Here is an 11,081-nt window from a genome sequence, read left to right on the forward strand (position 1 = left end):
CATCATTTTCGGAATTAGACATTTTGTTGTTTTTGAATTGCAGTTGTGTTGTTTTTGTGATGTTATTTGATTGAAGATTATGATAGTATAAATAGAGAAAAAAAAATCCTACTTTTGCTTGATACTTCAATGTGATACAGTAAGGATATAGTAAGCATACAGTGATACATCAAAGTGATAAGGGAAAATATACAGAAAAAGCGACACCGGCCTTTCAAAGACCGGTTTCAGAAAAGGTGAAGATTCCCTGCAAACCGGTGTTTCAAACACCGGTTTAGGGCACGGGTGGCTACTAGTGCTCGGTCATGTGAAGATGTGGCAGAAAAAGGTAGAAACCGGTGTTTGAAACACCGGCTTGGAAATGACACATGGAAACCCGGTGTTTAAAACACCGGTTATACTAGATATGTAAACTCCAGTTTCTAATTTCTAGTTCTGTAAAGTATGTAAAAAAGGTTACTATTTTGAAAAAAAATTCGATTTATTATTCAGAGAAAGAGAAGCTATACGAAAAGTGAGTTGCTTTCATATTAAGTCGTATTTTTTAACCACGCGTTGTTTGTTATATGTTTTTTCTTTATAACAGGGAATGTTTGTTTAAAGGGTAAGAAATCCATACTTTTTCTTACTGCTCATTTCTCATCTAATGGAACTAAATGTGGCATTTTTGACCCATTTACCCAACACTTTTTCAATCAAACCCAATTTAGCCCATAATGCCCTTCCCATTTTCTCAAACATGTATTCGCCTTTTCTTTAACAACAAATATGCATATGATCTGCATTTATCTTTTTGTTAAACAGTTTAGGGGACCATCAACTCACCCATCTCCTTGTACCTATCTTTATTTATGCATACCCGTTTGACTGGTTATGAATAGAGCATTATAAGTGAAATATAAGTAAACTGATCTGCCTAAATGTCAATATATCACTAGTGGATCCGACACTTGGTAACCTTCTTGCTTTTATACTTAACCCAAAATTGATTGATGATCATTATGCAGATGGTGCTTTTGATGTGGAGTTGGTATAATTGTGTAAATATTTCGAAATTCCCATAAGTGAAATATAAGTAAACTGGTCCGAAATCCCAGGATCAAAGGTGACTCCATTAAGCATTTTTAACATGTTATGGGAGCTGGGCAGCTGGCTCTAATGTCACTGGGTTATAGAATCGGCATTTGGAATATAACCAGTCAAGCGACTTGATTTGAAAGAACTTTTCGTCAGCCTTCAATAGGAGAACCCTAATTATAACCTTGTAGATACAAGTAGTATAATTTACATTTACAATAATGTCTATAGAGTGATTAATGAAAGATCTTGTTTTAAACTTATTTATCTACTATATAAAGAGTGTCCTTGTTAAGTTGAAGTTTATGTTCTACAAGAATCAAATGGTTCTCTATCTTTATGATATCCCAAATCCAACGAAACTACTCAACTGGACCCCATTCTACAGCCATTAATGGGTCAAGTTCAGGTTATGTTTTTATCTCTAGTTGGGGTAATCGGCACAAAATATAAGTTTAGAAGGAAAGGAAATGGTTCAAACAGGTTGAAAGCTGTTGTATCATGGTTCAAAAGATTTTTTATGAGGTTTTTCATGTTCGGGTTACTCGGGGAGGTCGAGTATTTCTAACTCTGATGTACATGGTCTATCCGGAACAATCCGTGACCCTTTTTCGAACCTTTTCTGGTCACCTCAAGATTTGAATCTGCGACCTTTTGCAAGGTGTTCAGGGAGGCCCAACCACTAGGCTATCTTGAGATGGTTTACTTGTAAGAGGTCACGACGGTGGTCAGGGATAAACGGCCATAGAGTTATTTGGCGGGGTAGCTACTCCCCTTCTCGTGTAACCCGAACCGTAAAAAAAAACTTATAACTGAACTTAACTTCTAAAAGATTGTATTACCTATAAATTATATAAACGTTTTATTGTAATTATACTGAAATAAGCAAAAGTTAGGCAAATAATGTGAGTTGTGCCAAACCCTTTTCTAGTGTTCAAATTTCTTGAAATTTGGTGGTTAAGTTAATCATAAATTTTTGACACCGCGGCTTTCTTTTTATTCACGGAATGTTTTTAACATGCAGCAGTAACAAACAAACACAGACAACTTACAAAAATACCTTTATTTTTATTTTTTATTTTTTCGGCAAAAAACACAAATCAAATTTATTAATTAGATCCAAATATCTAATTGAGTTACAAGTGACAGACCCTATCGATCAGTTTAACTTATCGATATGTTTGGGTAGATCTAACGATCTACATGAAGCAACATACAGAACTACCTTTAGCATACTATCTTGTATAAATTCAAGGGTTAACAGGAGCCTATACATTTGTTCGATCATCCGAATACAATGGAACAATTCTATGCACAATCTTTTTCAAAAAAGTATGCATTCACTTCTAGACAACGAGATTGCGTTCTACTTGCTTATTAACAGCCAAAGCGATATATAATGCATATAATAAGACAACTTCTAGGTACTTACACAAGTTACACAACAACATAATAGACCCGAAAAAGGTTATATTTAAGAAACAAATATATTGCTAAATATGGTTGACCAGAAACATCTATCTTAAAGACAGGTACCTAATGACAAGAACAATTAGCCAAAAACCTAACATCATCAATTTTAGCTTTTTGAATGTTGAATGCCACGAAACCTAACATTAATCTATACTTTCATCATTTTAAACTCAACATTTGTCATTCTCATTACATAAGCCAAATCCACTTTCTTATCTATGGGGTGTTCGATAATGGAGTAGTTGCAAACTCTTTGTAGTTTAGGCGTATTCAACCCACATATAACATTAATTTATTGTCCTTATGATTTTTACCAAAATTCTAATATATGATATGTACCTAAATGCTATATATGAAAACTATAAGACTAATTAACAAGCACGATAAAGCCACAAAAAATATGGGTTCTCCTTCATTCCAAGAAATTAAAAAGCAAGCTTCTTTCTTCTTGAAAGAAAAGATCAAGACTGCACGACTAGCATTAACAGATGTTACACCTGCGGAACTGTAAGCTTATTATCAGTTTACAAATGGATTTTCATTTTTTACGTGTTATTCATATTTTAGATACATAACACATTTGGTGAGTGTTTTTTTATGTTGTTTTTAATTTGAAGGTTAACGGAAGAAGCAACAGAGGAAGGTTCATGGCCACCAGACACGCGTACTATGGGATTAATATCGCGTGCAGCCTTTGAGGTTGATGATTATTGGAGAATTGTCGATATTCTTCATAAAAGGTGATAACTTTAAGGTTATAATAATGCATTAAAAAGATATATTTTTCGCTTTAATTTGCATATAGTGTGGTGGTTGTTTAATTAGGTTGTGGAAATTTGATAAAGAGAAGTGGAGAGGATCTTATAATGCTCTTGTTATATTGGATCACTTGCTCACACATGGTCCAGAAAGAGTTTCGGAAGAATTTCAATGTGATAAAGAAGTTATTAAGGAGATGGGAATTTTTCAACATTTTGATGAAGAAAGGTATGCAAATTTGTAGGTTTTGTTGATGATATTTTGTCATTTTAAAAGTATGTTCTATGCCTTATAACTAATATTTGGGCTACTTTGATTCGACCGGTTTGAACCTTCTTTTTTACCATTACCTCCAAACCAGTCTTTTATCTTGTGAGACGATTGTAGATTCAATTGGGGATTGAGGGTAAGAGAGAAATCAGAAAGGATTTTAATGCTGCTTGAAGAAGATCGGTTCTTTTTGAAACAAGAGAGGTGTAGAGCTCGTAAGCTCACTAGTGGGATCAAAGGTTTTGGTAGTTTTACTCAAAGAAGTGTCGGTAAAAGATTAACAGAATCAAGATCCGCAATATCTCTCAGACGTAACTACAGCAATGATCGTCAAGATGAAAAGAAAAAGAACAACGATATTGACTTTCTAGACCACCCTTTGTGTAACGTTGACCATGGGGATAGAGTCTCTCTCCTTTCTACTTAGGTACCAAATGCAAAATGCCAAAATAGTCCGTTTTCATGATGAAAGTATGCGATCTTAGAACTTATGCGCGTGTAGAATACCTTGTACAATATACTAATGTAACAGTTAAGATACACATTTTCGATATGTTTAGCCTTTGTTGGTTATCTATAGACACATTTCTTATAGAAATGAAACATTAGTTCATGTATTTAGAAAGTTGACACCTTATTCTTCTAGTTATAATGTTTAGCATGTTAGGTTTCATGGAGGTAAGAACCAAATTAAGAAAACTGGTAAGCTTCACATGTATGTTGAAGTTGAAATGTAATAAGGTTTGACTAATGAAAGTAAAAAAAAAAAAAATCATGATCATGGTGACAACCATCTCCATTCAATAATCAATTTCCATCAACTTATACTAACAGTTTGGATCTGATGAATAGCAGTTGTAAAGATAATAATCTACTAGTTGGCATTGCTTTATCATTAAGTTAAACAATAATACCTTACAACTACACAACAATATGCCCCATCATTTTATTAAAGCTTAAAGCAAATGCCAAACATTTTCATCATTGTATCTTAAAGCAATTTCACAATCATGAAGCCTACCTTTTCTTCTTTGCAAAAAATGGGATCTTACTAAGTGAGATCTAGATTCAAGACAAATTCAACCATAGCAAGATAATATGTTTAGCTAGGAATATTGAAAAGCAATAAGGTAAACAAAAGACTTAATATAAGCTAAATTCAGTTTTAAAATTAAAGAATTGTGGGAACATACATCAATCATCTCAATGTCAAAACAACATATAAAATAAACACTGAAAATGAAAATATAAATAAAAGTGAATGTTGCAAGCTGTGTATCTTCAAACAGCATTTGAAGTGCACAAAATCAGAAACATTTTCTATGCACAATTGATGGACCAGACTCATCATACTCGGCCTTCGCGATCCACATCTGCAAACGGCAACCAATATTATAAATCTTCAACATTAACAGTAGAATAAACAGCAAACTACTTCTAATAAAACTTATTTAAAAATGCATAAAACCTATTACTATAATTCTACATATAATAAAACTTGCTTCTTGGTAAAATGCCTATTTAAAAAGATATTTCAACAGCTAACTACTTATAAATATATATATAATTAACACCTTGAATGAAACATGTTTTGGGTCTCAACTAATCTGATCCATTCTCACCCATACCCAAATTAACCATTTTTACCCGTTGCCCAGTTGTGGTTTTTCAAGAAAACAAACCTGTTGGAAGGTGCTAAGAGATGCAAGGATTGACCCGCCTATCCAGACACTGTACTTCCTCTCAGGGGGTGCAACAACCTTAATCTTCATGCTGCTCGGGGCTAAAGCGGTAATTTCCTTGCTCATCCTATCAGCAATACCCGGGAACATAGTCGAACCACCACTGAGAACAATGTTACCGTACAAATCTTTCCTAATATCAACATCACATTTCATGATGGAGTTGTAAGTAGTTTCGTGAATACCCGCAGCTTCCATTCCTATCATAGATGGCTGGAACAAAACTTCTGGGCACCTGAACCGTTCAGCACCGATAGTGATGACCTGTCCATCGGGAAGCTCGTAGTTCTTCTCGATGGTTGAACCAGTGTTTGAAATCTCGAGCTCTTGTTCGTAATCGAGTGCGATGTAAGCCAACTTTTCCTTCATGTCTCTCACAATTTCCCGCTCTGCTGTTGTGGTGAACATGTAACCACGCTCTGTAAGGATCTTCATTAACGCATCGGTTAAATCACGCCCTGCTAAGTCCAGACGCAAAATCGCGTGTGGAAGAGCGTACCCTTCGTAAATCGGAACTGTGTGACTAACACCATCACCTGAATCCAAAACAATACCTGCACCACACGATATAATAACCAGAAGATTTAGATACAGTTATAGGGCGTACCCCTAAAGTGAGGTTTTTATAAGCATGTTTTGAAAGTGATATGTATTATGTAATATTATATGATCAAGTAAATAGAAGTATGATTGTTGAATTACAACTTAATGCTTACCAACACAAATTCAGATTAGTAATGAAAAATGGGCCTAATAAATCAATCTAAAAGGAACTAATCGGATCAATGTTTTACATTGCCATTAATCCCCTTCACAAATAAATTATACAAATCTTGTGGATACAAAAGATAAAACATTTATTCATAATCATGATAAAGTGTAGACGAGCAAATTCATCTTCGGATCTTTACATAATTATAGGCATATTGAAGTTTCTGTTTATCATATTGAAGATAAACATAATAAATAGAAGTAATGAAGCATGATTGATTGATTGATTGTTAAGTTACAACATAAAACTTTATGCAACAACAGATTAGTAACGATCAACGGACCAAAATAATCAACCTAAAGGACCTAATCGGATCAAGGTTTTACATGTATCACTTTTCGTCAACTTAATATATACTTGTAGATATAAACAGCCTTCACATACAAGTAACACAAATCATGTGGATCCAAAAGATAAACATTCTTTAAGCGTATTCATCTTGCGGATCTTTCCATAATCATAAACACATTGAAAGTTTCTGTTTAAAAAGGTCAAGAAAAAGAAACGTACCAGTAGTACGACCACTAGCGTACAAAGAAAGCACAGCTTGGATTGCAACATACATAGCCGGGGTATTGAACGTCTCGAACATGATCTGAGTCATCTTCTCACGATTAGCCTTCGGGTTCAAAGGCGCTTCGGTCAAAAGAACCGGGTGCTCTTCAGGAGCAACACGAAGCTCATTGTAAAACGTGTGATGCCAGATCTTCTCCATGTCATCCCAATTGCTAACAATACCGTGTTCAATCGGGTACTTCAAGGTCAAAATACCTCTCTTGGATTGCGCCTCGTCACCAACATACGCGTCCTTTTGTCCCATTCCAACCATCACACCTGTGTGACGTGGACGCCCAACGATACTCGGAAACACAGCTCTTGGTGCATCATCTCCTGCAAATCCAGCCTGCAATTATCACAATACTTCATTTTTAGTCTATATATCAAAGTACAACTTGTAATGTAATGTAATATAATGAAAAACTATGATAATACCTTAACCATTCCGGTTCCATTATCGCACACGAGTGGCTGGATATCATCACTTTCAGCCATCTTATCTTATGCAATCTATATAACCAGAAACATTATATATAAATCATGTTACAATAATAATGTACTAGATCTTCAACTAATTAGTATCCAACTGAATAAGTGCTGAGGAGTGCTTAGATCAAGCTTATTTAAGATGATGCTAAGATTAACTAATTCTATGGAATTAAAGCCAATAAGCTCATTTATAATAGCAGTTGATCTACTACGGAGTATTATTCAGCTCATAAGCATTCATATAAAACTTTTTTTCCTAAACAAAAACTGCTTATTTATAAAATTAGCATTTATATATAATCAATTTGATTAATTAAATTTCAATTTTAGTACAATCGATAATTGTGAATACAATAATTCAGAAAATTACCATATAAAGAAATGGAGGAAATGCATTCGATGCAGGAATATAGGAATAATTATATAAGTATAATCATAAATATAAATAATTTTATTAATAATTAAATGAAAAGGAGAATAATGGTAGTACCTTATGAAACCCTAGAAAAATGGCTGAAAATGTGGGAAGATATGAGATTGAGGAGAGGGTGGGTGGGAGAGAAGTGAGAAATGAGAGAGTGTTATATGAAGAATAAGATTTGATCTGGACCGTTGATCTATATGATGTACGAGGTGGATCACACGTCTCGGTTGTCCCGGGCCCATCTCTCGTTCCGCCTCTCCACTCATTCATTTTTTTTTTTTTTTTATTAAGTAATTAAATTAAAATTAAAATTTTCGTGTGTTATATACGGAGTATTTATTTATCCACATTTATTTTTTTCTCGTCCAACAAATTTTTTCACATATATTAAATCTGTTATCCAATACACAATACAAACCACATGTTACATTGAAAGTCGATTATGTTAAATTACGTGATAAAGATTGTAATTAAACATAATTGATCACTAACGACCGTCCATTTAGTACAAGGGAAATATAATGCTTGATTCCATCTCAAAGTTCTTGTTTTGTGTTTTATTGACATGGCATATGTCATATTGGCATATAATTTTCACACTTTTAATATTATAACGACGTATTTGACTAATGTTCTTCATGTGATCTGTTAACTATATAAGATTATGAGTTCAAAGCTTCAAGATGAAACAAACATACAAGTTTGTGATAGTTGTGTGTGTAAGTTGTTGATTAATTTGAGTGTTTGTTTTATCGAGAAATTTAGTGGCCACTCATGTTGAATCTAGATATAGTTGGATGCCATTGGAAAGTGAATATGATTTGTTCCATTGGCTGGTCAAAACAATGCACTTTCTACATTTGCTAAATAATGAAAGATTCAACTACCCATGTGAAAATTGCAATATACCAACTTTATGCAACTGTCAATGATCATTGCTTTTGATATTTTTTATACAATATGCTAGTTTATTATGTTATACTTCATGAAATGTCTTTTATGTAAAGAATCTATAGGTTATGTGATCATCTAGACTAGATGAACCATATAACCATTGAAGTTGTGTTCTTTTACACTACGTTCACTTATCAAGGTGAATTATATTTTCTTACAAAAAATTGACATTCACTCCATGCATGAAAAAGAATTAGATATTTTAAAGACCAGTTATTGTTAACACGTTTAAAGTATTGTAAATTTAAGTAATCGTCACTTTAAAAATAGTAATTAACCGGTACGTAAAGGGGAGTGATTCGTACACCACTGGTTTTTAGCCATACACTACTAAACATGCATTATGATATTGTACTGTACAACATTGTAAGGCATGTTTGGGGGTGTATGGCTAAAAATTAGTGGTGTACGAATCATCACCCATATGTAAATTACTTAAAAGCATGTTAAAGACCGTCCAAAAAATGTCGTTAGACAAATTCAAAAGATTTACATATTATTTAGGCACACTCATCTACCGACGACACATCTTGTAGTTGAATATTCTAAGAGAACAACAATGACGATTACATAATCAAACAAAATGATTTATAACTGTTTTACTTATTTATTATTCTTAATCTTAAATCTTACTGTAATAATTTAGTTTACTTGAATTGAATATACAATGAAAAGATATGATGATGACAACCAGGTAGATTGCAAAATCTTTCACTTTCTTCAATCCCATAGTATAGTTGTCAATCTTGCCTTTGTGTTTTAGGAATCTCCATCATCATATCCCCTCACCTTCATTCCACTACCAACCAACCCATTTCTCTCATGCATTCATGTTCATATTTTTATATTCATATTGTAATACCATACATATATTATTATTATTATTATTTTTAAACGTCGTGCATCAGCGGATCATTTATTTCAACGACCCTTATCATTTGCACCCACACACGCTAGAAGGAAACTGCTACCCGGGTTGCTTGGCAACTAATCGCGGGACCTGGGTTGCTTGGCAACTAATCGCAGGAAATTTGAGAGAAAACTTTCCGCCCCCAGGAATTGAACCCGGGTTGCTTGGCAACTAATCCGGGCCCTTCCACACTGAGACTTGATACCGTTGAAGCAAACGTTCGTTGGTCATACATATATATTTTATTACAGAGTATATTATTATGATTCGACAACTTTTAAATTGTGTTTGACGCGCGAGCTTATGAAAGTTTATAGAAACTTGAACTTAAAATTTTAATAACATTTTAAGTCATAAGTTCTTTTTGGTAGCATTTAAAAAATAGAGCTTATGAAAATAATAAACTTTCTAATAATAAGTTCTTCAAACGTAGTTTATGACAAAAATATAGCTATGAAGTGTATAATTAATATAAAGCCCTTCATTATATTATTTTATATTATTATCGTTGTTCTTTTTGGTCAAATTACATTTATAAGGTTCAGCTACCCTACAAACACTTATAAACGATACTCCATAAAAAACTACAGTTTACATCTTTAAAAATAAGTTATAGCTCCAGCTATAAGTTCCAGCATCAGTTAAAAGCTTCGGCTACTTTCGTCCAAACACAACTTTCGGGGTTGTCGTTATCATGTATGAAAGTGTCGTACATTTCAATAATCGTCACTTCAAAATCAATAATACTTTAATGCACGTTAACAACGTAATTGTCGTTGGAATAATCCTATTATAATATATTACTGCCATATTCGTATTCGTAGTATTATATTGTACCAATAACTAAAATGGTAGTGATTATAATAAAAACATACTCAATTCAAAAAATTGTGTTTCTTTAAAGAATATGAAAATTGCAAAGAACCCATGGTTGCAAAAGCATTTTTTGGAAAAGGTGTATGATCTATTAAACATTAAGTGCACGGAGCAATTTTTTAGATTTGAAGACGCTTGATAATAATCTTAGAAATCAGACAACCGAAAGGTATTTGAATAGTTCAAAAATTTTGAAATTCAGTTTTACAGACTTTGCTAATCGTGTCGAAAATGTTAATCATACAAAGATTAAGTTTAAATTTTGTCAGAAATTTCCGGGTCATCACAGTACCTACCCGTTAAAGAAATTTCGTCCCGAAATTTGAGTGAGGTCGTCATGACTAACAATAAAAATGTTTTCATGCCGTATATTTGTTGATAAATAGAGTTTTATCACCGTTAAATAATATGGATAAAACAATCCGATTTTTCGAAGCGTATGAGAGAAGTTATCGTAAAAAAAGTGAAATGAAGAATAGAGATTCGTCTTAACTCTTGACGTATTAACGATTGATTTCCGTAATTTAAGGAATAGAAAATCTTCATAATCTAAATAAGATGTGATTCTTCGGAATTTAAGGAAATTAAGATTTCTTTTGATTAAATGCGTAATTTGCCTCGATTGCTATGTTTGATATTTCGCTATAAATTGACCTCTTCCGTTTCATTATTTTCATCACTCTTACATCTTCTTCCTCATTTCCTATTTTTAAAAGATTGTAAAAATGCTTCATCCAGTTCTGATTCTTGATATACTCCTAGCTTTCATATATGTCA

General features: G+C 33.2%; 2 protein-coding genes across 2 annotated transcripts; one reads left to right on the forward strand and one right to left on the reverse strand.

Moving 5' to 3' along the window:
* The first annotated feature begins 1,501 nt into the window (after nt 1–1,501).
* LOC139868260 (ENTH domain-containing protein C794.11c-like) lies at nt 1,502–4,116 on the forward strand. Its single transcript, XM_071856588.1, has 5 exons — nt 1,502–1,510; nt 2,930–3,057; nt 3,168–3,290; nt 3,376–3,537; nt 3,697–4,116. Exons 2-5 carry the CDS (start codon nt 2,951–2,953, stop codon nt 4,004–4,006), a joined length of 702 nt encoding a protein of 233 aa, XP_071712689.1. The 5' UTR covers nt 1,502–1,510; nt 2,930–2,950; the 3' UTR covers nt 4,007–4,116.
* A 606-nt stretch (nt 4,117–4,722) lies between these two features.
* LOC139865971 (actin-like) lies at nt 4,723–7,685 on the reverse strand. Its single transcript, XM_071854091.1, has 5 exons — nt 7,631–7,685; nt 7,087–7,161; nt 6,604–6,997; nt 5,262–5,875; nt 4,723–4,952 (listed from the first exon to the last, which is right to left on the reverse strand). Exons 2-5 carry the CDS (start codon nt 7,144–7,146, stop codon nt 4,887–4,889), a joined length of 1,134 nt encoding a protein of 377 aa, XP_071710192.1. The 5' UTR covers nt 7,147–7,161; nt 7,631–7,685; the 3' UTR covers nt 4,723–4,886.
* Between the last annotated feature and the right edge of the window lie 3,396 nt (nt 7,686–11,081).

Source organism: Rutidosis leptorrhynchoides, chromosome 9 (assembly GCF_046630445.1).
Source record: "Rutidosis leptorrhynchoides isolate AG116_Rl617_1_P2 chromosome 9, CSIRO_AGI_Rlap_v1, whole genome shotgun sequence".
Classification (NCBI taxonomy): Eukaryota; Viridiplantae; Streptophyta; class Magnoliopsida; order Asterales; family Asteraceae; genus Rutidosis; species Rutidosis leptorrhynchoides.

Coding starts and splice junctions, on each gene's coding strand:
- LOC139868260 (XM_071856588.1), top strand. CDS start 2,951: ATGGGTTCTCCTTCATTCCAAGAAATTAAAAAGCAAGCTTCTTTCTTC. Junction 3,058..3,167: donor GATGTTACACCTGCGGAACT/GTAAGCTTATTA, acceptor TTTAATTTGAAG/GTTAACGGAAGAAGCAACAG. Junction 3,291..3,375: donor GTCGATATTCTTCATAAAAG/GTGATAACTTTA, acceptor TTGTTTAATTAG/GTTGTGGAAATTTGATAAAG.
- LOC139865971 (XM_071854091.1), bottom strand. CDS start 7,146: ATGGCTGAAAGTGATGATATCCAGCCACTCGTGTGCGATAATGGAACC. Junction 6,998..7,086: donor ATGGAACCGGAATGGTTAAG/GTATTATCATAG, acceptor TGATAATTGCAG/GCTGGATTTGCAGGAGATGA. Junction 5,876..6,603: donor CGCTAGTGGTCGTACTACTG/GTACGTTTCTTT, acceptor CGTGTGGTGCAG/GTATTGTTTTGGATTCAGGT.